The 26,222-nt window shown below is 44.8% G+C and overlaps 1 protein-coding gene across 2 annotated transcripts in view; it reads left to right on the top strand.

Moving 5' to 3' along the window:
• The window catches only part of LOC126092315 (cadherin-23-like), a 517,289-nt gene that overhangs the window by 321,296 nt on the left and 169,771 nt on the right, over positions 1-26,222 (top strand). For both annotated transcript variants that reach the window (XM_049907844.1, XM_049907845.1), the window contains exon 17: positions 3,169-3,304. In XM_049907844.1, the coding sequence (XP_049763801.1) occupies positions 3,169-3,304 (136 nt within the window). The remainder of the gene's footprint in view (positions 1-3,168; positions 3,305-26,222) is intronic.

The raw sequence follows: 26,222 nt of genomic DNA, 5'->3' as shown, positions 1-26,222 counted from the left end.
ATCCTGTTGGCAGAAGATTCGCAACTGAGCATTATATCATAGGTTGAAAATACCCATTCAGTTGTAAATTACTTTATTTTCACACGACCGGTTCCGGACTGTTACAAGCCCATCCAGGGGTGTCGTATCTGTGGTGTGGTCCCCGAGCACCGAGTGTACCAGGCGCGGTGTGCTGCCTCACCGCGCCTGGTACACGCGGCGCTCGGGGACCACACCACAGATACGACACCCCTGGATGGGCTTGTAACAGTCCGGAACCGGTCGTGTGAAAATAAAGTACACTACTGGCAATTAAAATTGCTACACCACGAAGATGACGTGCTACAGACGCGAAATTTAACCGACAGGAAGGAGATGCTGTGATATGCAAATGATTTGCTTTTCAGAGCATTCACACAAGGTTGGCGCCGGTAGCGACACCTACTACGTGCTGACATGACGAAAGTTTCCAACTGATTTTTCATACACAAACAGCAGTTGACCGGCGTTGCCTGGTGAAACGTTGTTGTGATGTTTCGTGTAAGGAGGAGAAATGCGTATCATCACGTTTCCGACTTTGATAAAGGTCGAATTGTAGCCTATCGCGATTGCGGTTTATCGTATCGCGACACTGCTGCTCGCGTTGGTCGAGATCCAATGACTGTTAACAGAATATGGAATCGGTGGGTTCAGGAGGGTAATACTGAACGCAGTGCTGGATTCCAGCAGCCTCGTATCAATATAGCAGTCGAGATGACAGGCATCTTATCCGCATGGCTGTAACGGATCGTGCAGCCACGTCACGATCCCTGAGTCAACAGATGGGAACGTTTGCAAGACAACAACCATCTGCACGAACAGTTCGACGACGTTTGCAGCAGCATGGACTATCAGCTCGGAGACCACGGCTGCAGTTACCCTTGACGCTGCGTCACAGACAGGAGCGCCTACGATGGTGTACTCAACGACGAACCTAGGTGCACGAATGGCAAAACGTCATTTTTTCGAATGAATCAAGGTTCTGTTTACAGCATCATGATGGTCGCATCCGTGTTTGGCGACATCGCGGTGGACGCACATTGGAAGCGTGTATTCGTCATCGTCTTACTGGCGTATCACCCGGCGTGATGGTATGTGGTGCCATTGGTTACACGTCTCAGCCACCTCTTGTTCGCGTTGACGGCACTTTGAACAGTGGACGTTACATTTAAGATGTGTTACGACCCGTGTCTGTACCCTTCATTCGATCCCTTCGAAACCCTACATTTCAGCAGGATAATGCACGACCGCATGTTGCAGGTCCTGTACGGGCCTTTCTGGATACTGAAAATGTTCGACTGCTGCCCTGGCCAGCACATTCTCCAGATCTCTCACCAATTGAAAACGTCTGGTCAATGGTGGCCGAGCAACTGGCTCGTGACAATACGCCAGTCACTACTCTTGATGAACTGTGGTATCGTGTTGAAGCTGCATGGGCAGCTGTACCAGTACACGTCATCCAAGCTCTGTTTGACTTTATGCCCAGGCGTACCAAGGCCGTTATTACGGCCAGAGGTGGATGTTCTGAGTACTGATTTCTCATGATCTATGCACCCAAATTGCGTGAAAATGTAATCACATGTCAGTTCTAGTATAATATATTTGTCCAATATATCTGCATTTCTTCTTGGTGTAGCAATTTTAATGGCCAGTAGTGTAATTTACAACTGAAGCAGTATTTTCCCCTACGTATCGTTCACATAGGGATCGTCAGGATAAGGTTAGAATAATTGCTGCACGCACAGAGGCATTCTAACAATCATTCTTCCCTGCTCCCTACGCGAGTGAAACGGGAAAAAGGCCTAATAACTGGTACAATGGGACGTATCCTGTGATATGCACCTCACGGTGGTTTGCAGAGTGTAGATATAAATGTAGATGTAGATATTAGCTCAGCCATTCGCAGCTGTTATATTCGCTAAAGTTTCTTTCGAAATAATTCTAGAAACTGACAACAGAAGGCAGCTCCTGTCAAGGGACGGATAGCTAGACGTCCGTACATTGTTCTTTTACAAAATTCGTCCGGTTGTCGAGAGACAGGTGGCTCGAGCTACACTCGGGCGCGATCTTACGAACACAACGGTGTGCCCCGAGCTACGCTCACGCTTGGTTTCCACTGTGCTAGAAGTCTATACAAAGGTCGTGCGATTCGCGTAAATAATGTTCCTGTGGTTTGTGAGCCTAGACTGTGATCGCAGAGTATAAGGCAAACGATCGTGAATGTCCAACTATAGACTGCCATGGTTCAGCAACGTAAGTGGGTCTTTGCTTTGGTAGCTTTGAGTAAACATAGAAGCAATTCGTTTTCTGTACACAGTTTTATTTTATTCTTAATATATTGACAAGCAATAACATAGATCACTTCTCATGTTGAAAAGTGGCGAGGAGAGAGAAAGGAAATGAAAAGTTTCGGATAAATTACAACAGTTGCGCACTTGTTTTGAGAATGGCTGAGATAAAAATAAAACAAACTGCGTTATTTTTGATACATAAAGAAAGGAATCGATTTTCTGTGGCATCCGAGGAACTACAGTTGTGAAATTCAGTTTCAAAATTATATCACTTGAAGACGATTGTAAATAAGTGTCTGGAAATGGATATTCATTACTTCTTTGAATGATTGATTTCAGAGCAAAATACAATAACTAATGTTTTAAATAATTAAGTAATGTTTATTAGTACCAACCACTTGTGATTTTTAATCATAGTGATTTGCATTCTAGGGTCATTATTACTGTAAATTATATTTCATTTAGGCAGATCTGATTTTTTTCGCTTATATTCTTTTTATCCTATAGCCTGTTTCAAAATGTAGACCTGTCCTATCAACATAGCACAAATGTTATTCATGAACAAGTTATTAGGTAGTCACCTCCACTATCGCTGTACAGAGTAAGAGGAGAATGTGCCTGTTTCAAAAAGCAGAAGAAGGAAGTGAAGCGTATGTGACCCAGAAGAGACGTTCGTCTGGACGTGTTCAGACTATGAACAAGAGGAACATCAAATAAAGTTGTAATTTCATTCTACTCACGACATATCTAAGATTCTTCAGTTAGGAAGTGGCAGCACTAGGTGTATAACTTTGTTTTCGTTTGCACTGTTCATGTTGTAGACAGCGTTTTGAAAACGGCTCTGTGGTTTTGTTTGCAGATATCAATTTCTGTAATCGACATCAATGACAATGGACCGGTGTTCGAAGACTTCGATACGTCTGTGTCCATCCCAGAACGCACCGATGACGGCACAGAAATCTTGAAGATCATCGCAACCGATGCTGACATCACAGGTGAGTTTACTAGTCTAAATTGGGCTAAGACAGTTTCCCAGTGCAACTACGACGCCTGCGGAATGAAATATTAAGTGTCCTCGTTTAATATAACATTGTTTCGAGAGAAATGGACTGGCAGAGGTGACCACGAGCTCGGGCACAGTAGAAGGTGGGTGAGAACAGACGCAGCAAAAATGTGAGGGAAGATGTTAAATCACTTACTGTGTTGACACGCTATTTGGAATTAATTAATTCTGACATCTTGGGTTGTCGGGTGTTCTGCCGGATATCAGCGTCGTACTTGCACGATATTTCGGTCACGTAGCTCGTGACCTTCATCAGGTGCGACCTGAGACTGCTCCTCGAGTGGACCTGGTCCAGTATTTATGCCTGTGGCCTTTCCCCTCCACCAACGGCTGCAGGTGCTTCCTCTGTGGTCCGCGCCCATTCCCTGCGACCTGCTGGAGCGTTGCTGCTCCGTTTTCCGTCCACTGCGGTTCTAGGTGTTCCATCTGCGGTCCGCGCCCACCAAACCCGCTCCTAGGGGTTTCATCTACGGTCTGGGGTACCAAGCGTTCCCCCTGCGGTCCGCGACCGCTCACCACGACCTGTTGGAGCGTTGCCGCTCCGTTTTTCGTCCGCTGCGGCTCTGGATGTTCCCTCTGCGGTCCGCGCCCACCAGTCACACTTATGGGTGTTCCATCTTCGGTCTGGTGCGTCTGGCAGTCCGTCAGGGGCTCGTTTTCCATCTCCATTTCTCTGGTTCTTCTGTTTGTGTAGTGTTGCAGCTGGCCCCTTTGCTCCTTTAACAATTCCAGAGCCGGATCCCAGGCTCTGCTTAGCTGGTACCCTGTGTCACGGTTCATAAGATCGTCAGCCATTTTAATTTCTATCGATTCTCTTATAACACTGTCCCAACATCTGGGTGTTTGTGCTAGAATCTTGGTATCCTCATACTTCATGGCATGATCTAGTTCTAGACAGTGTTCAGCAATGGCTGACTTAGTCACCTGTCTTAATCTAGTGTGCCTCTGATGTTCTTTGCACCTGATCTCCACAGTTCTTGTCGTCTGGCCAATGTAGGACATGCCACATGGACAAGGTATATTGTAAATCCCTGGTTTTCGTAACCCCAGGTCGTCTTTTACACTCCCCAGCAGTCCCCCGATCTTGTTGGATAGACAGAAAACACACTTGATATTGTGTTTACGGAGGATCCTACTGATTCTGGCAGAAATAGAGCCAGCATGGGCAGATATGCCACCTTCTTTGCTTCATCTTGGTCTTCTTCAGGAACCTGTGGTATAGTGGCTGGTTGGAGTGCCCTCTCAATTTGTCTGTCCGTGTATCCATTCTTGGAGAAAACTGTTTTGAGACGTTCTATCTCTATGGGTAGATTCTCTTGGTCTGACAGGGCACGTGCTCTGTGGACCAAAGTCTTCAGAACCCCATTCTTCTGTGCGGGGTGGTGACAGCTGCTGGCCTGCATATATAAATCAGTGTGTGTTGGTTTTCGGTACACACTGTGGCCAATTGATCCATCTGCTTTCCTCAGGATTATTCTGAATTGGCCTGTGGAAGAGGTTTCCGATCGCTGGAATTTGTCAGACACATGTCGGAGACATGACTGCATGTCAGCATAATACAAGTATTAAAATAACACTGTTACTCACTGCTCTATTAAGTTTTTATTGTGTCTCACTGTTTAGAGGCACAAAACGCGTGGTAGTTTTCAGCTCGTTACTAAATGCAAATAAGTAGGAGGCCGAGTTGATAGGAGCTGAAGGAGTCCAGGTTGCAATAATACGCAGTACGGCACACTGTTAGAGTGAAGGATTACTGAAACTTCCTGGCAGATTAAAAGTGTGTGCCCGACCGAGACTCGAACTCGGCACCTTTGCCTTTCGCGGGCAAGTGCTTTACCAACTGAGCTACCGAAGCACGACTCACGCCCGGTACTCACAGCTTTACTTCTGCCAGTACCTCGTCTCCTACCTTCCAAACTTTACAGAAGCTCTCCCTGCGAACCTTGCAGAACTAGCACTCCTGAAAGAAAGGATATTGCGGAGACATGGCTTAGCCACAGCCTGGGGGATGTTTCCAGAATGAGATTTTCACTCTGCAGCGGAGTGTGCGCTGATATGAAACTTCCTGGCAGATTAAAACTGTGTGCCCGACCGAGACTCGAACTCGGGACCTTTGCCTTTCGCGGGCAAGTGCTCTACCAACTGAGCTACAAAAGTTGCAGAACTAGGATATTGCAATATTCTTTCTTTCAGGAGTGCTAGTTCTGCAAGGTTCACAGGGGAGCTTCTGTAAAGTCTGGAAGGTGGGAGACGAGGTACTGGCAGAAGTAAAGCTGTGAGTACCGGGCGTGAGTCGTTCTCCGGTAGCTCAGTTGGTAGAGCACTTGCCCGCGAAAGGCAAAGGTCCCGAGTTCGAGTCTCGGTCGGGCAGACAGTTTTAATCTGCCAGGAAGTTTCGTATCAGCGCACACTCCGCTGCAGAGTGAAAATCTCATTCCAGAAGGATTACTATTCAAGAAACACATAGTACAGTGAAAATTACTTATCTTCAGTAGTCTGTAGGACTGCAGCTACGGCTATAACTAACACAACATATTCTCAGGCACTAAGCCTGATGGGCCCTCCTCAGAGAATCAATGCAAACATTACAGAACTGGCTGAGGGCCGATTATGAAAGTGCGTCTGCCCAGGTTGAAATCTAGCTGAGAAGTGGACGAGGCACACTCCAGTTCCGTCGAGCTGCACAGCCCGCTGGAGTGCGCTGTGCTCGGCAGACGACGGGCTGCCAGCCTTGCGTTGGCGCGGCGTTGTAGTAGTATCTGTGGCAATGATACTGCAGTTATAACGGGTGTAATTTCGCTAGCTTGTCGCTGGAACATATTCGTTCCTTCTGTAATAGTTAACAGGAATGGACTGCCATGTGCTGTGCCGTTCCACTGCGCAAAAGAGTCACTTGTTCAAAACGGAGGTCGTGACACGTTTGTGAGACCCTGGTGTGTCGTTCGTTCTCTGACTGCAGTCCAGTACTTGCGTATTATGTAAAGGTAACATACTACAGAAAATTTGTGTACCAACAAGCGCATGGTTGTCAACAATGAACAAATGGCAGAAGTCTAGCTATTCTAGGGGGACCTTTTTTTTTTATAGAATAAAGTAACAAACGGCTTTTGACAACCTGAGAAATCATTTGTAGAGAAGATACGCAACAATAAATTTATCAGTTTCTAATATTGTCGCCGTACTCGGTTAACAGATAAACATGTACAAAAGGTTCTCTTTTTAAATTTTATTTATTGAAACTAGGTTGACTATAATGTTTCGAATCTTAAATAAATAAAAGTTCAAAATGGTATCCATAAGCTACACAAATGAGAAATATTTTCCATACTTCGTCAACTACGTGGAACCTATTAAATTAACTTATTGCTCCCGGAACCTATTATCTGTTTATAATGGATCGTTTTAACCTCTTACAAAAAATTAACTGTCTGGCCCATCACTATGCGGCAGTGTGTCGAGAAGTGTCAAAATTTCCTTGCGGATGGAAGACGTGCAATACCGTTGATTTGAGAATGAAAACATGGTTCAACTAGTATCCGTGCAATTGGCCCGTTTTAGCCATGGGCCATTTTCAAACACATATTTTAAGTGTGAAGCTTAAAATATGTGATTGAAAATGACCCATGGTTGAAATGGGCCAATTGCAAAGATAATAAATAGATTACGGCCTACGTGGATCATGTTTTCAATCTCAAACCACGTTGAGATTTTTGACCCCCACAAAAATAAAATTTTATAAAACACCGTTGATGTTAAATTTTCTCTTCAGCCAAATCATAAAGTTGCGCTCTGCGGCGACCTTAGTCCTACACAACCAGAGTAGGCTAGAGACAAAGGCTGCAAACAATGAAGCACCCAAATACGGTACACAAGAAGGTCGTGCACCGTAATGCTGCGTTGCTGATGTCTTCCTGGTACACAATTGTCAAATTGGAAATTACATTTCAGAATGATTCCTTACTAACAGAATCGGTCGTGTTTCACTGCGTTCCCTAAAGCCGTCGGCACACGGACCGTGCATCCGAACGTTGAGCGTTGAGCGTGCCGAGTTTCTGACGTCATAGCGTGGAACAGCACGTTCGGGAGTCTTTCGGAACGTGCAGAGCAGTATCTGGCATGTCAGATATTCTGAGCGTACGTCTGAGCGTTGACCAATGAGACAGCACAATGCCACCTACGTCACACGCACGCCGTCTCCCTTCAGTGCAGAGTTGTGAGGCGCCATATTGGCATTCATTTCAAGCCTATATGTATATGTGCCGTTTCTGAGCACCAGTAAATTGAGAATCACTGGAAAACCAGTTGTTAACTGTGTGATTCGTTCCAATAAAATAATGAGAAACGTCAAATTCGTGGCAAAAGAATTATTGTAGCTTGCGTATTATGAGAGTAGGCTATTTGAAGGCAGCGACACACTGAAGATCCACCCAAAACGCATTGTTCTTGGTACAATTTGTTATAGTTAAATTTCAATTAGTAACATATTTACCTTTAAGGTTTTCAGCAAGGGGTAAATACGATGTAAATAGATAAGAGTTACCTTGTTGGTGTAGAGTAATGAGCAGCGTCACTGGCATGTATTGAGTAGGTTGTTGGGGTGTGGGGTCGCGTATTGCCACTTCCAAATTTTTTTTCCCCTAACATTCGCGTTTCTATTAGGTTCTGATACTTTATCATTAGTTGAATGTAAGTATATACTATAATATTTGATGTTATGTAAATGTAAGTTCACCTTTTTTTGAGGGGTGACTTTGCCGGCCGAAGTGGCCGCGCGGTTCTGGCGCTGCAGTCTGGAACCGCGAGACCGCTACGGTCGCAGGTTCGAATCCTGCCTCGGGCATGGATGTTTGTGATGTCCTTAGGTTAGTTAGGTTTAACTAGTTCTAAGTTCTAGGGGACTAATGACCTCAGCAGTTGAGTCCCATAGTGCTCAGAGCCATTTGAACCATTTTTTTTGAGGGGTGACTTTGTTCGAGTGGCTTAATCTACAGGACAGCTTGCGCTATTTGCATAAAGATATTTTGCTCCTTTTTCTTTCACGTTTCGTAGTTCACATGTTGCAAAGATTCTGCTACTGGGAAGGAACAGTGATCAAGTAAGACTGACCTTGAGGTTTTACTAAAATGTGGGAATGATGAGATAATGTTTAACTTATGCGGAGAAGTATTCCAAATTTGTACCGCACGGTTTGTAATGGAACTTTTATAAGCCTGTTTCCATATTGATTGGACTTGGTACTTTGCTTTTCATGGGCGATGGAGGAAATTTGCGTTTCAAAATAGCTAACGTGGGAATTTTACGCGCGCCCACTGAGTAAAAAGTGTGATTTACGAACTAGAAACATCCCTCAACTGCCTCTGGAGTGCATCGCGATCGCGTATACCATGTTGGGGCCCACGTACCGTATGCACATGTCGCATCGTTCCTGAGCGTTCAGCAGCACGTTGAACTTGGCACGCTCAACGTTAACGTTCGACAGCACGGTCCGTGTGCCGACGGCTTAAGGGTATACTGCTGCTGTTTGGTATTATTATTATTATTATGCGTTCGAAGAGACTAAACATCAAGGGTCGTCCGTCTCTTATTCATCCCCCAGGAGGGAATCTGTGTACCCCGTTTCCTTGCATCTGGAATGTATCCTAAGTGCAAGAGTGCAAACGTTTTCTAAATGTTTGTGTAGCGTGCCTCTGAGGCGGGCTGTGGGTACCACACCTAGTGGTATGAGGGAAACCGCCTAAAAATCACTTCCAGTCTCGTCGGTTCACTCACCAGCGCTAGTCGTCAGTCTGGGAGACGGATTCGACCCGGTTCAGGCTAGCTTCCCAGTTTCCGGAAGCAGCGTGTTGCCGCTCTTTTTTTCTTTGTTTGTAGCGGAGGTAACATGCGGCAACGCTCTCTGCTATCCGTGAGGTTTCGAAGGGTGTACATACTCGTACTAAACAGGTCTCTTTCGGCAGGTGGTAACGCCACGGGGAGCCAACAATATTTTAATTCATTTCTGGAAGGAGCCTTCTGCTGGAATCTCGAGGAACAGAATTGGAACATTAGTCATATGTAGCATTTAGTCCGACGGGCTATTCGAAATACAGATGTAACCCGTACAATCAACATGTCAGGACCACTTGCGAGTCCTCCTGCTTAGCTGAGTGCTGCAATGCAGTGGGTTGGATATTTTCTTCGGTCGTGGACTGGGAGTTGTGTTGTCCTCGTCATCATCTCATCATCAACGAAACGCAAGTCGCCCAATCTGCCGTCACCTGATATAAGACTTGCAACCCGGCGGCCGAACTTCCCCGGATAGGGTCTCCCGGCCATCAATGCCACACGACCCTATTTTCATTTTATTTCACTGACGAACTTGTGAAGCTCAGCTTCGACAACAAAGCGCACGAATCTTTCTCACTGACTAATGAAATGTAGGAAAATGAAGGCATTAAGAATTAAATAAATTAACTAAATCTCGTGCAGGTATGTAGAGTATTATGAAGATGTACTGACAACTCTGGTTAACACGACTACTGTATGACACTACGGCCTCTGCAGCTGAATGGTTGGGTTTGGTATTATGTGTGGACAATATATGGGTTGTGTATTGCCGAGTATCATATACTAGCTACAGTAGTGCACAATTGTCGCTGTTGAACCACGAAGGACGTTTGATCTGAAATAATAATAATGTACTGGCTTCAAAGGAAACTGATTCAACCCGTAAAACACCTATACCCTGCTTTACAGGGACAGTTGTTAGATACAGGCACTATACAGAGAAAGTAACTCAGGGTCCAGTAATGAATGATAATGAGTGTATGGCATTGGTGGCCGGGAGACCCCTCGCGGGGCGGTTCGGCCGCCGCTCCACAAGTTCTTTAACGCCACTACGTCGACTTCCGAGTGAATAAGGATGAAATGATGATGAAAGACACACAACATCCAGTCATTTCGAGGCAGAGAAAACCCCTGACCCCGCCGGGAATCGAACCCAGTACCCCGCGCGCGGGAAGCGAGAACGCTACCGCAAGACCACGAGCCGCGGACCAGGAAGGAACATCGATGGCAGGAGATTTCCAGTATCTGAATACAAACAAACAAACAAAAAATGCGTAGATTGAGAAGTGAGCATTATATTATCAGTACGATTACGTAGATACGATGATTTTCAACAGTTTTCCATCTTGGTTCGGCAGTGTCATTGGAAGTGAGTATCAAGTTTTGCTCCGAAACAGGAAAATGCTGCAGAGAGGTATTTTTCCAACTGCAAGAACAACAAAGAGGTATGAGTAAATTGAAGGGGGATCGCTACCGTCAGCTGCAGCGTGACATTAAACGCAATCAGCGGCGACAAGCGGAAATATGTATCAGACCGGGATTCGAACCAGGGATCTCCAGCCTGATAGGCAGGTGCGGTAACCACTGCGCCATCCGGTACACAACGTTGTCGCAGCTGCATGGATACCTCGGTATGCTTCACGGCCGATCCACATTCCCACCGAGTGCCGCTCATCCGCAGTGCCTGTCCATTATACTCCTGTTCGCTACTTACTAGGGAACCTCCCCATCGCACCCCCCTCAGATTTAGTTATAAGTTGGCACAGTGGATAGGCCTTGAAAAACTGAACACACATCAATCGATAAAACAGGAAGAAGTTGTGTGGAACTATGAAAAAATAAGTAAAATATACAAACTGAGTAGTCCATGTGCAACATTAGCAACATCGAGGTTAATATGAGCTGAGGAGCACCGTGGTCCCTGGTTAGCGTGAGCAACTGCGGAACGAGAGGTCCTGGGTTCAAGTCTTTCCTCGAGTGAAAAGCTTATTTTTTTTATTTTCAGTCAATTATCAAAGTTCAAGCACTCACACATAATCAACTTCGCTCTCCAAAATTCCAGGACATGTTCAGATTTGCTTGAACATATGCAGGATTTGACGGACTACACACGGAAAAATTTGAAAACGTTAAAAACATGTTTTGGCAGATCACAGAGAAAACTGTGCGACTGTGAAACTGTTGCATTCATTTGTTGCAGTTTATGTGACAAACTCTTATGTTTTCATCACTTTTTTGGGAATGATTATCACATCCACGAGAAAACCTAAATCGGGCAAGGTAGAAGAATCTTTTTACCCATTCGCCAAGTGTACAAGTTAGGTGGGTCGACAACATATTCCTGTGACGCATGTGACGCATATGCCGTCACCAGTGTCGTATAGAATATATCAGACGTGTTTTTCTGTGGAGGAATCGGTTGACTTATGACCTTGCGATCAAATGTTTTCGGTTCCCATTGGAGAGGCACGTCCTTTCGTTTACTAATCGCACGGTTTTGCGGTACGGTCGCAAAACACAGACACTAAACTTATTACAGTGAACAGAGACGTCAATGAACGAACGACAGATCATACCTTTGCGAAAATAAAATTTGCACTCCGGGGGAAGACTTGAACCAAGGGCCTTTCGTTCCGTAGCTGCTCACGTTAACCAAGGGACCACGGCACTCCTGAACACATATCATCCTTGATGTTGCCTATCTTGCACATGGACTACTCAGTTTGTCTATTTTGGTTATATTTTTCATAGTTCCACACAACTTCTTCCTGTTTTCTCGATTGATGTGTGTTCAGTTTTTCAAGGCCTGTCCACCGTGCCAACTTATAACTAAATCTGACGGAGGTGCGACGGGGAGGTTCCCTCGTTAGAGATTCCCACGTGAGATGTATTGTGTGTTTGTGAATTCCTAAGGGAGCAAACTGCTGAGGTCATCGGTCCCTAGACTTAACACACTACGTAAACTAACTTATGCTAAGAACAACACACACACGCACCCGTGCCCGAGAGAGGACTTGAACCTCCGGCAGGAGGGGCGGCGCAGTCTGTGACATGGTGCCTCTAACCACGCGGCCACTCCGCGCGGCCCACAGGAGACTGGACGTATTTGTGCATTCGCACTGAAGAAAGTGGGTCCATTTTCCAGCTAGGCTTCTCAATTATTTGAATGCGTGGTGTCTGTTCCTTCGAAAGAAGAGGCCATGCAGATCCTGTGGCTGTGAAACACTATATGTAAATTGAAGAGGGAGCACAGTGCCAACGCACAAATACGTCCGACCTCCGGTGGGAATCTCTAAATAGTGAACAGAAGTATAATGCTCAGGGACTGAGAACAGGTGGCGCTCGGTAGGAATGTGGATCGAACGTGAAGCGTACCGAGATATCCATGCAGTTGCGACAACGCTGTGTCTCGAATGGCGCAGTGGTTACCGCACCTGCCTACTAAGCAGGCCATCCCGGGTTCGATTCCCCGTCCGGTACTCATTTTCGCTCGCCACCGCTGATACCGCTTTATGTCCCGCAGCATCTGAGAGCAGTGATCCCCCTTCAATTTATATATAGTGTTTCACAGTTGTGGGATGAAAATGATATGCTTCAAACAGTTCATGTTGTGCTTTATTTGGAAATGATGTCGCATGCTCCTTGACAGAGCGGGGGGGAACGCTGCGGGAGACCCGCACCGCCGTACTAGGCAACGTCCTAATGGAGGTGGTTTGCCGTTGCCTTCCTCCGACCGTATTGGGGATGAATGATGATGAAGACGACACAACGACATCCAGTCATCTCGGAGCAAGTGAAAATCCCTGACCCAGCCGGGAATCGAACCCGGGACGCCGGGCTCGGGAACCGAGAACGCTCGCGCGAGACAACGAGCTGCGGACATGGTTTATTTAGTGTATTCCAAATATATTGATGTGTATCAGTGTACTATGACAGTATTCTAAGACACTGCATAATAAATGTTGTACTTACAACTGAGATCATTCTGTTGCTGCCATGTTACAGTTTCTTCTGAATAACAATGCACTCATTACCAGTATTTGTTGTGTACTGCCGGCCGGTGTGGCCGAGCGGTTCTAGGCGCTTCAGTCTGGAACCGCGCAACCGCTACGGTCGCAGGTTCGAATCCTGACTCGGACATGGATGTGTGTGATATCCTTAGGTTAGTTAGGTTTAAGTAGTTGTAATTTCTAGGGGACTCATGACCTCCGATGTTAAGTCCCATAGTGCCCAGAGCCATTTGAACCATTTTGTTGTGTACTGGGAGAATACTTCTAGAACATTGTGTGTTATGGTCTTTAGTCCGAAGACTTGTTTGATGGAGCTCTCCAAGCTACTCTACCCAGTGCAAGCTTCTTCATCTCCGAGTGAACTACTGCAACCTACTTCCTTTTGAATCTGCTTACTGTATCCATCTCTTACTCTCCCTCTGCGATTTTTATTGTCCACACCTCCCTCCAATACTAAATTGGTGACCGAGCGATTTGGCGCAGTGGTTAGCACACTGGATTCGCATTCGCGAGAGCGACGGTTCAGACCCGAGACCGGCCATCCTGATTTGGGTTTTCTCTGATTTCCCTAAATCGCTTCACGCAAATGCCAGGATAGTTCCTTTGAAAGGGCACAGCCAACTTCCTTCCCGGTGAGACTGATGACTTCGCTGTTTGGTCCCCTCCCTCAAATTAACCAACTGACCAAATAAATTGGTGATCCCTTGATGTTTCGGAATGTGTGCTATCAACTGATTCCTTCCTTTGGTCGAGTTGTGCCACAAATTTCTTGTCTCCCCAATTCTGTTTAGTACCTGCTCATTACTCACGGGATCTACCTATCTAATCTTCAACGTTCTTCTATAGCACCACATTTCTAAAGCTTTTATTCTCTTTTTATTTAAACTGTGTATCATCCATGTTTCACTTCCATTCCTGCTGCATTCTGTAAAAAAACATTCAGGAAAGACTTTCTAACACTTAAATCTATATTCTACGTGAACAAATTTTTCTTCTTCACAAACGCTTTTCTTGCCATCGCCAGTCTACATTTTACATCCTCTCTACTTCGGGCATGGACAAATATTTTGGTGCCAAAATAGCAAAACTCATCTACTACTTTAAGTGTCTCGTTTCCTAACCTAGATACTCAGCATCACTTGATGTAATTCGATAATATTTCAGTATCCTAGTTGCTTTCGTTGATGTTCATCTTATACCTCCTTTCAGGACACTCTCCAAATTCCATTCAGTTGCTCTTCGAACTCCTTTGCTGTCTTCGACGGAATTACAATGGCATCGGAAGACCTCAAAATTTTTGTTTCTTCTACCAGAAGCGGCGCGGAGTGATTCAAATGGCTCTAAGCACTATGGGACTCAACATCTGAGGTCACCAGTCCCCTAGACTAACTAATCTAAGGACATCACACACATCCATGCCCGAGGCAGGATTCGAACCTGCGACCGTAGCAGCAGCGCGGTTCCGGACTGAAACGCCTAGAACCGCTCGGCCACACGGCCAGCCCGCGCGGAGTGGCCGCGGGGCTAGAGGCGCCAAGTCACGGACTGCGCAGCTCCTCAAGCCGGAGGTTCGAGTCCTCCCTCGGGCATGGGTGTGTGTGTTGTTCTTAGCATAAGCTAGTTTAAGTAGTGTATAAGTCTATGGACCGATGACCTGAGCAGTTTGGTCCCTTAGGAATTCATACATTTTTCTACCTAAACTTTAATTCCTACACCAAATTTTTCTTTGGTTTATTTCGCTGCTTGCTCCATGCACAGACTAAACAATATCGGGGATAGGCAGCAAACCTGTCTCACTCCCTTCTCAGCCACTGCTTCCCTTTCGAGCCCATCGACTCTTCTAATTGCCGTCTGATTTCTGCAAATGGTCTTTCGCTCACTGTATTTTATCGCTGCTACCTTCAGAATTTCAAAGAGAGTATTCCAGTCAACGTTGTCAGAAGTTTTCTCTATGTCTACAAATGCTATAAACGTACACTGATCATCCAGAACATTACGATCACTTACCTGCTATCGATATAAACCCGTCCGCCGCTCGTGGTCTCGCGGTAGCGTTCTCGCTTCCCGAGCACGGGGTCCCGGGTTCGATTCCCGGCGGGGTCAGGGATTTTCACCTGCCTCGAGATGACTGAGTGTTTGTGTTGTCCTCATCATTTCATCATCATCCAGGACAGTGGCGAAATTGGACTGAGCAAAGATTGGGTAATTGTATGGGCGCTGATAACCACGCAGTTGAGCGCCCAACAAACCAAAACATCATCATCAACATCATCAGATATAAACCCGTCCAGGCGATAGCAGTGTCACCCGGCGAGAATCGACTGCTAGTCAGACACACACATACGGTACATGTAGTTATCAGTGAGCATGTTGTCCGAGAATGGAATGGGGAGGGCGCGCTAGCTATCTGAGTTTGACCGAGAGAAGATAGTGATGGTCGGAGGCTCGGCACGAGCATTTAGGAAACTGCACGGGTAGTCGGGTATTTGAGGAGAGCTGTGGCGATTGCCTCCCACATGTAGCGAAACACCAAGGTGAAACCACGTCCACACGTCTTGAGGTTTGGAGGTAACCCCTCATTACAGTGTTGGACGTCTTACGTTGAGCAGACTGATAAAACAGGACGAGTGGCGAACTGTGGTGGAACTAATATCAGACTTTAATGTTGGGCAGAGTACAAGTGTGTCTGGACACACCGTGCACCAAACACTCCTAACGATGGGCTTCCGCAGCCGAAGACCCGTGCATGTGCCAATGTTAACACCACAACATCGGCAAATAGCGCTAAAATGGGCTCATGACCATCGGCACTGGACGATGGCACAGTGGCAGAGCATTGCATGGTCTGGTGAATCCCGATACTTTCTACATCGTGCCAATTAGGGGGCACGAATCCGTCGTCTTCCAGGGAAACGGCTCCTTGACACCTGTACTGCGGGACGGAGACAATCTGGTGACGGCTCCATTATTCTCTAGGGAACAATCACGGGGGCATCGATGGGTCTACTGGAGCTCATGCGTGGCACCATGACGGCCAAGTATCGTACACTGGTTGTAGACCACGTACACCACCCCTTCCTGACAATCATGTTTTCCGACGGCACAGGCATATTTCAACAACATAATGCGCCACATAACAAGCCAGGAGTGTGATGGTGCTCTTCTAGGAACTCAGTGGCATGTTCCAATTGATATGCCGGCCCCTTATTTCGCCAATTTGAACTCGATCGAACGTATCTGGGATGTGATTGAAAATGACGTCACAGCTCATTTCCCCACCCCCCCTCCCCCCCGCCCCTCCCAGGAATTTGCTGAAATTAGGTGATCTTTGTGTGCAGATATGGTACCATCTCCCTCCAGTGACCTACTAAGGCCTCATCTGTGTCTCTGTCCTCTTCCATTTCTATTACGCTGCCTTCACATTCGTCTGCCTCCGTATGCTCCATCCACCTCTCAGCTTCCCCTTCTTTGCTTAGGATTAGCTTTCCATCTGAGCTCTTGATATTCATACAGCTGCTTCTCCTTTCTCCAAAGGCCTATTTAATTCCCCTTTAGGCTGTGTCTATCTTTCCCCTAATGATATCTTTACGTTTGTCCTCTATCTAGTCCTGCTTAGCCATTTCGAACTTCCTGTCAGTCTAATTTTTTTACACGGTTGAATTCCCCTTCGCTTGCTTCATTTGTTGCATTTTTATATTTTCTCCTTTCTTCAATGAAATTCAGTATCCCCTGTGTCATCCAAGAATTTCTAACAGGCCTTATCTTTTTACCTTTTTGATCCTCTTCTGCCTTCACCATTTCATCTCTCAAAGCTACCCATTCATCATCTACTGTATTCCTTTCCCATGTGTTTGTCAATATTTATCTAATTCTCCCTCTGAAACTGTAACAACCTCTGGTTCTTTCAACTTATCCAGGTCCCATCTCAATTTCCTACAATATTACAGTTTTGTGGTGTGCATACTGTAAGACCTTCGGTACACACACCATCAGATTATTTGACTTGTCGCTCTAACGAAGTAGGCGAGTGGCAGCAATATGTCCCATGGTCTTATCGTGGCGCGTTTATCTTCTGCCGTTAGGTCAGACGATAGAAATGCCACTTGCACGCTTAGAGTAGCAGATTGGCAGTGATCAACTTTAAACAGAACTTGATTAATTTTCACACACATTTATTAAAATAATAACAAGCATAAAAATTATTTAACTTGGTTCTGGATGCTATTTACAGTTGACAATCTGAAGTTCCTTTGGTATTGGTATGTTAATCTTATTCTCACATATACCTCTGATTCTTGACAAAAGTGTCTATACATTTATCTTCATGGCTTTGTACAGGAATATGGTAATCTTATTGGGTGCAGACTGAAACTTGACTATAGACTGGTACAGCCAAATGTAAAACTCGTACAGACTGTTGCAGACAAATGCAGACTGGTACAGACTGGTGCAGACAAATGTAGACTGAATAATCGGAGGTCTGTGCACTCGTTGTAATACTTCGCTCGTTCATGTATCACTGCGCGAGTGTGATCCATGAGGAGAAAAGGTTCTACGTTAGCAGCAATCTCATTGGCTGCGTTACATATTAATACGCCAGTCGGCGGAAGCAGAATTTGGTCTGTCTCTATGGCAGCGCCACCTCGTAGTGCGGAGACGGACGAGCGCTGCGCCTGCGCTGTTGTGCTTAGCGGGGCGCGCTCTAGTGGGAAAGTTTGTACGCGGTGACTACGCGGAATTATGTACGCAACAAGTTTCTTCACTTTTACGCTGAAGTGTCAGAAGTCACAGGATATCTCCTAATATCGTGTCGAACATCCTTTTCACTGGCGTAGTGGAGAAACTCGAGTTGGTATGGACTCAACAAGTCGTTGGAAGTCCCATGCAAGAATACTGACCTATGCTGCCTCCACAGCCATCCGTAATTGCGAAAGTGTTTCCGGTGCAGGATTTTGTGCACGAACTGACCTCTCGACGATAAAGGAAGGAAGACTGAGTTTAACGTCCCGTCGACGTCGAGGTCATTAGAGACGATCTTGATTATGTCCCATAAAGATTCGATGGGATTCATGTTGGGCGATTTGGGTGGTCAAGTCATCATTCGCTCGAATAGTCCAGAATGTTCTTCAAACCAATCGAAAACAGTTGTGGCCCTATGACATGGCGCATTGTCATGTCATCTGTAAAAAGTTTTTGGGAATATGAAGTCCATGAATGGCCGATTCCTCTCAAAGAAGCCGAACATAAATATTTCCTGTCACCGATGGATTCAGTTGGACCAGAGGACCCAGTCCATTCCATGTACACTCAGCCCACAGTGTTGTGGAGCAACCACCAGCTTGCAAACGCAACCCTACCATCATCTAACTGAAATCGGGACTCATCTGGCCAGTCCACGGTTTTCCAGTCGCGCTGGGCCGCTAAGATCCTGAATAGTGTTGAATGTTGCCCTTCTGAAATATTCTGTTTCATATTTGCATGATAATCCTGCTGTCCTGGCCAACTTGAGCTGCAATACCGCAGGACTAGAAACTACAGTCGCAATATGTCGCAAACCTGCCGCTGTCGAATCCCTACACGTGCTGGTACACATTTTTCCAACACGACACGAGGCACAATACACTGTCATAAACAACCAACGTTCGAATGTGATTTGTCAATGAAGAACCTACTGCATAATCATTTCTTAAGTGCAACATGTAGAAGGCACTACTCTTACCTACTTTGTTCCGTTGCTTTCTTGCATGCCATCTTCACATGCCTCAATTTTAATGGCTACAGATGAATTATGAACCAAATCGTTATTTGCTTAAGTTCATTCAGGTGTCCTAGATGGATGTTAGGATTGTCTTTTTCCTAAATACAAGGCCAGTTTGTTTACAACGGTGCAACCTTGTTCAGTTCATTCCTCGTGCTCAATGCTATTTTTCTTATATGCTTTTGTGCCCGCTGCGTAGTATATGCAGTACTGTTGATTCGAAGAGATGCTTGTATAGGGAAGTCTGACAGAGAGCTTCTTTGGGTAGATTTCGGTCCCTTCATTGCGGTAAAAGCTCGCTCACAAAAATACGTCGGTCCCAGCATCGACATAATCGTGGCTGCAAACTTATGAAGCTGTGAAAATTTATGTTGCAGAAAATTTTTATACGAGTCCATAGGACTTATTTTTATTGCGAAACTTATCATTCAACTGCCTGCCAGAGTGTCTATAAGTTTTAATTGTACCTAGGGTTCCAGCACGGAGGTATCATAAACTGATACTGGTGTCAAGACATAGATGAATTAAAGACATTAGCTGCCAGTGGATACTGATTTATATAAGTGGGGCAAGTTGAAAATTAGTGCTCGACACAGTGCTCTCCACAACGATACGAACTACCTTAGCACGCCTCCTGTCAGACTTAAATTCTCAAATGATACTGTACACTACTGGTGTAGTGCCCCTGCACATTAGCCTCACTACTCGTGGCATTCCAGTACGAGTTCGAGCTTGGTTTGCATCTGCACAGAAGGGATCATTGGCCGTCATGGCCTTAATTATACAGGGTGGTCCACTGATCGCGACCGGGCCAAATATCTCACGAAATAAGCGTCAAACTAAAAAACTACAAAGAACGAAACTTGTCTAGCTTGAAGGGAGAAACCAGATGGCGCTATGGTTGGCCCGCTAGACAGTGCTATCGTTGGTAAAACAGATATCAACTGCGTTTTTAAAAATAGGAACCCCCATTTTTATTACATATTCGTGTAGTACGTAAAGAAATATGAATGTTTTAGTTGGACCACTTTTTTCGCTTTGTGATAGATGGTTCTGTAATAGTAACAAACATATGACTCACAATTTTAGACGAACAGTTGGTAAAGGTAGGTTTTATAAATTAAAATACAGAATGTAGGTATTTTGGTAAACATTTTTGGAATACAGTGATCAATAAATTATTATATTTTAACTAAACTTCAGTCTTGATCACAACACTTATGTCTCAATAACATAGGTGAGCGGTTTCGGTTATATTTATATAACCATCTTCAGACCTGTGAATTAATTTTAGAAAATACTAGAAACCAATCTTAAAATAAAGTGAAAAGTGTCTAATGACGACAAAATTTTAACAAGATAAAATAAAACTTATTATACCCATGTCTTCCTTGGAGGATGCTAGGCGGAGCTCTACTCAGCTGCTACGAAGTAAAATGATGGTTATGAGTGCTGAGCATGAGCTTAAATATGCAGAGGCTCTGCCTACTTCCTCCCACACTACTTCACAACTGCCAATCAGCGTTCATAATATGACGCTATTGTCAAAGTATAAAAATACGAAATACACTAATAACATAAAATTGATTCATTTAAAATGTCTGATGAACAGATAGTTAGTATGTGTAAAACTTATTTATATTTTAGATAAAAACGGTAAATTACGATGTGTAATAGCTGTGCCCTCTATGGGCAACCTTAATACTATTACATTGTCACTTAAATCAAAGATGTAAAAGTCCTTGGAGTTGTGGCATATATCGATTACACCAAATCGCCTACATCACAATTGCGTCTTTGATGGATGTTGCAGAATCGTCTTACTTTAACTGTAGCTTCCATAATAACATTCTTTATAACAGTAGGGTAGCGGCCAAGAGTGCGTTCCGCATTATGTATGTCTGAATAACTGATGAGACCGCTGATTAAACATTTAGAACTCATCGATCTAATAGTTTTTACAATAATCAATTTCAATTTAATAAAAATTTTATATGTTGTATAGCATATTTTTCATACATAGCTTTTGCCATGGGTATAACAAATCTTATATTTTAAAACAAAAGAGTAGGTGCATCTTCATTATAAAATTTCGTCAGAAAGGCCGTAAAAATATTTTTCGCGAAAATCTTATTGTTCATTGAGCAACATTGATGATTTGGTTTTCAAATGAGCATATATCTCGATTTCTTCTAAGATGTTCATAAGTAAGCCTTTATTTGCATAATGAAGAACTTGTAGATTTTGCTCTACTGTCCCCTCAGCATGATTATTAAATGTTTTGTGATGGCCGAATACAGATTTTGTTCGTGAGGTACCCAACGTTTGTTCTTTTTACCTTACTGCAAAATTTCGACCTGTTTGGCCGATATATATTTTCTCACAGTCTCTACATTGGATCATATACACTCCTGATCTGGTAAATTTTTCATTATCTTTACTTATGTTATGTATTAATTTTTGTTGTAAAGTATTGTGAGTTGTGAATGCTTTGTTATTCCAGAATTTTTGAATAAATTAGTAATTCTATCTGATATGTTTCCCATATATGTCACCTTCATATATTTTGGATTACCTATTAAATATAACTGAAACCAGTCACCTAGGTTATTGAGACATAAGTGTGGTGATCAAGACTGAACTTCAGTTAAAATATAAGAACGTAGGTACGTTTGAACACTTTATTTCGGTTGTTCCAATGTGATACATGTACCTTTGTGAACTTATCATTTCTGAGAATGCATGTTGTTACAGCGTGATTATCTGTAAATACCAGATTAATGCAATAAATGCTCAAAATGATGTCCGTCAACCTCAATGCATTTGGCAATACGTGTAACGACATTCCTCTTAACAGCGAATAGTTCGCCCTCCGTAATGTTTGCACATCCATTGACAATGCGCTGACGCATGTTGTCAGGCGTTGTCGGAGGATCACGATAGAGCAAATATCCTTCAACTTTTCCCACAGAAAGAAATCCGGGGATGTAAGACCCGGTGAACGTGCGGGCCATGGTATGGTGCTTCGACGACTAATCCATCTGTCATGAAATATGCTATTCAATACCGCTTCAACCGCACGCGAGTTATGTGCCGGACATCCATCATGTTGGAAGTACATCACCATTCTGTCATGCAGTGAAAAATCTTGTAGTAACATCGGTAGAATATTACGTAGGAAATCAGCATACACTGCACCATTTAGATTGCCATCGATAAAATGGAGGCCAATTATCCTTCTTTCCATAATGCCGCACCATACATTAACCCGCCAAGGTCGCTGATGTTCCACTTGTCGCAACCATTGTGGATTTTACGTTGCCCGATACTTACCGCTGGTGAGTGACGCTTCGCCGCTAAATAGAAATCGTCCCACAATTTCTCTTGTGCCCAGTGGCAGAACTGTACACGACGTTCAGAGTCGTCGCCATGCAATTCCTGATGCATAGAAATATGGTACGGGTGCAATCGATGTTGATGTAGCATTCTCGACACCGACGTTTTTCAGATTCCCGATTCTCGCGCAATTTGTCTGTTACTGATGTGCGGATTAGCCCCGACAGTGGCTAAAACACCTACTTGGGCATCATCATTTGTTGCAGGTCGTGGTTGACGTTTCACATGTGGCTGAACACTTCCTCTTTCCTTAAATAACGTAACTATCCGGCGAACAGTCCTGACATTTGGATGATGTCGTCCAGGATACCGAGCGGCATACATAGCACACGCCCGTTGGGCATTTTGATCACAATAGCCATACATCAACACGATATCGACCTTTTCCACAATTGGTAAACGGTCCATTTTAACACGGGTAATGTATCACGAAGCAAATACCGTCCGCACTGGCGGAATGTTACGTGATACCTGATACTGAGGCTTTTTGCAGATGATGCTGTGGTGTATCGAGAGGTTGTAACAATGGAAAATTGTACTGAAATGCAGGAGGATCTGCAGCGAATTGACGCATGGTGCAGAGAATGGCAATTGAATCTCAATGTAGACAAGTGTAATGTGCTGCGAATACACAGAAAGATAGATCCTTTATCATTTAGCTACAAAATAGCAGGTCAGCAACTGGGAGCAGTTAATACCATAAATTATCTGGGAGTACGCATTAGGAGTGATTTAAAATGGAATGATCATATAATGTTGATCGTCGGTAAAGCAGATGCCAGACTGAGATTCATTGGAAGAATCCTAAGGAAATGCAATCCAAAAACAAAGGAAGTAGGTTACAGTACGCTTGTTCGCCCACTGCTTGAATACTGCTCAGCAGTGTGGGATCCGTACCAGATAGGGTTGATAGAAGATATAGAGAAGATCCAACGGAGAGCAGCGCGCTTCGTTACAGGATCATTTAGCAATCTCGAAAGCGTTACCGAGATGATAGATAAACTCCAGTGGAAGACTCTGCAGGAGAGACGCTCAGTAGCTCGGTACGGGCTTTTGTCAAAGTTTCGAGAACATACCTTCACCGAAGAGTCAAGCAGTATATTGCTCCCTCCTACGTATATCTCGCGAAGAGACCATGAGGATAAAATCAGAGAGATTAGAGCCCACACAGAGGCATACCGGCAATCCTTCTTTCCACGAAAAATACGAGACTGGAATAGAAGGGAGAACCGATAGAGGTACTGAAGGTACCCTCCGCCACACACCGTCAGGTGGCTTGCGGAGTATGGATGTAGATGTAGATGTAGATGTACCTCGTACTTACACGTTTGTGACTATTACAGCGCCATCTATCACAAAGCCAAAAACGTGGTCCAACTAAAACATCCATATTTCTGTACATACTACACGAATATGTAATAAAAAATGTGGGTTCCTATTTTAAAAAAAACGCAGTTGATATCCGTTTGACCTATGGCAGCGCCATCTAGCGGGCCAACCATAGCGCTATCTGGTTTCCCCTTTCAAGCTAGACGAGTTTCGTTCTTTGTAGTTTTTTCGTTTGATGCTTATTTCGTGAGATATTTGGCCCGGTCAACTGTCAATGGACCACCCGGTATATTTTGAACTTGCGGCCACTATAAATCAAGACACAAAGAAACGAAAGACATTAGCTGTCAATGGGCACTGATTTATATCAATGGGACAAGATGTAAATTTATGCCAGACCGAGATTCGACCCAGATCTCGTGCTTGCTGGCAAATGCATTGACAACTACGCTACGAGACGCAGTGGTCTCCACAATGACGTGGACTGCCTTAGCACTCCTCCTGTCAAACCCAACTCCTCAACGTGTACTATACACACCCCTGCCCATTAGGCTCGTAATCGAGAGAGATGGCGCAGTGGTTAAGACGCTGGACTCGCATTCGGGAGGACGACGGTTCAATCCCGCGTCCGGCCATCCTGATTTAGGTTTTCCGTGATTTCCCTAAATCGCTCCCGGCAAATGCCGGGATGGTTCCTTTCAAAGGTCACGGCCGACTTCCTTCCCCGTCCTTCCCTAATCCGATGAGACCGATGACCACGCTGTCTGGTCTCCTTCCCCAAACCGACCAACCCATTAGGCTCGTCACTCGCGGCATCTCGCCAATGCCCGTAAGAGTTCGAGTTTGGTGTGCATCTGCACTGAAGGGGTCGTTGGCCATCATCGCCTTAATTGTATATCTGGTGCCACAGTATCTGTAGGATCAAAATGGTGTCTGTTCTTTCAGACATGTTCGGAAGAACGAACACCACTGATGTGATACTGATACGTCTGGCCTTCTCAATGAAGTTCCTAACCCGGCCATAATGCTGCTTTTCATCAGTTTTAAAAGAGCTACTCTCCAGTTTCAGCACTGAACCATTAAGTACACTGATCAGACCAAAAAGTATGACCAGTGCCCAACGCGAAGATGGATGCCGCCTGGTGGCATTGTTGACTCGTGGCGCGGTAACAAAAGTATGTATGCGGAGCAGACCCGGTCGAGGCATCAGCCTGGCGAAGATATGGGCTGCAAATGTGGAAATCCGTTGATATAAGCGACTTTGACAAAGGCCAGATTATTATTATGCAGAGCCTGTGAACGAGTGTCTCGAAAATGGTGAGGCTGTTACAGCATTTACGTGCTACTGTCGCCGGCCGGAGTGACCGTGCGGTTCTAGGTGCTACAGTCTGGAGCCGAGCGACCACTACGGTCGCAGGTTCGAATCCTGCCTCGCGCATGGATGTGTGTGATGTCCTTAGGTTAGTTAGGTTTAATTAGTTTTAAGTTCTAGGTAACTGATGACCTGAGAAGTTAAGTCACATAGTGATCAAAGTCGCATAGTGCTCAAAGTTGCATAGTGCTCAGAGCCATTTTTTGCTACTGTCGTGAGGATGTACGGAAAGAGGTGGAAGAACAGTGGAACTACCACTAAGCGCTAAATGGTTGGAAGTCTACAACTCTTCACAGAGCGTGGGGGTCGGAGGTTTGTCTTCTCTGTAAAGTAGGATAGATGATCTGTAGCTTCTCTGTCGAAAGAGCACAATGCTGGTGCAAGCACGAATGTTTCTGTTGTGTACATAGTTCCACGTACTCAGCGCGTGCACAACTTTCCCAATAGAGCGCGCCCCGCTAAGCACAACAGTGCAGGCGCAGCGCTCGTCCGTCTCCGCACTACGAGATGGCGCTGTCTTAGAGAGGGGACAAATTCTGCTGCCGCCGATCCGCGTATTAATATATAACGCAGCCAATGAGATTGCTGCTAACGTAGGACCTTTTCTCCTCACGGATCACACTCGCACAGTGATACCTGAACGTGCGAGGTATTATAACAAGTGTACAGACCTCCAATTAGTCAGTCTGTATTAGCCTGCATTAGTCTGCATTTGTCTGTACCAGTCTATAGTCAAGTTTCAGTCTGCACCTAATAAGATTATCACATTCCTACACATAGCCATGAAGATAAATGTATAGACACTTTGTCATGCATCAGAGATATGTGAGAATAAGATTAACGTACCAAGACCAAAGGAACTTCAGATTGTCAGTTGTAAACAGCATCCAGAATCAAGTTAAGTAATTTCTATGCTTTTTATTATTTTAATAAATGTGTGTGAAAATTAATCAAGTTCTGTTTAAAGTTGGTCACCGTCAATCTACTCCTCTAACCGTGCAAGTGGCATTTCTATCGTCTGACCTAACGGCAGAAGATAAACACGCCACGATAAGACCACGAGACATATTGCTGACACTCACCTACTTCGTTAGAGCGACAAGTCAAATAATCTGATGGTGTGTGTACTGAAGGTCTTACAGTACGCACACCACAGTTT

Source organism: Schistocerca cancellata, chromosome 7 (assembly GCF_023864275.1).
Source record: "Schistocerca cancellata isolate TAMUIC-IGC-003103 chromosome 7, iqSchCanc2.1, whole genome shotgun sequence".
NCBI classification, from domain to species: domain Eukaryota; kingdom Metazoa; phylum Arthropoda; class Insecta; order Orthoptera; family Acrididae; genus Schistocerca; species Schistocerca cancellata.
Note: the sequence above shows the minus strand (reverse complement) of the source record. Positions and strands in the feature narration are given on the sequence as shown.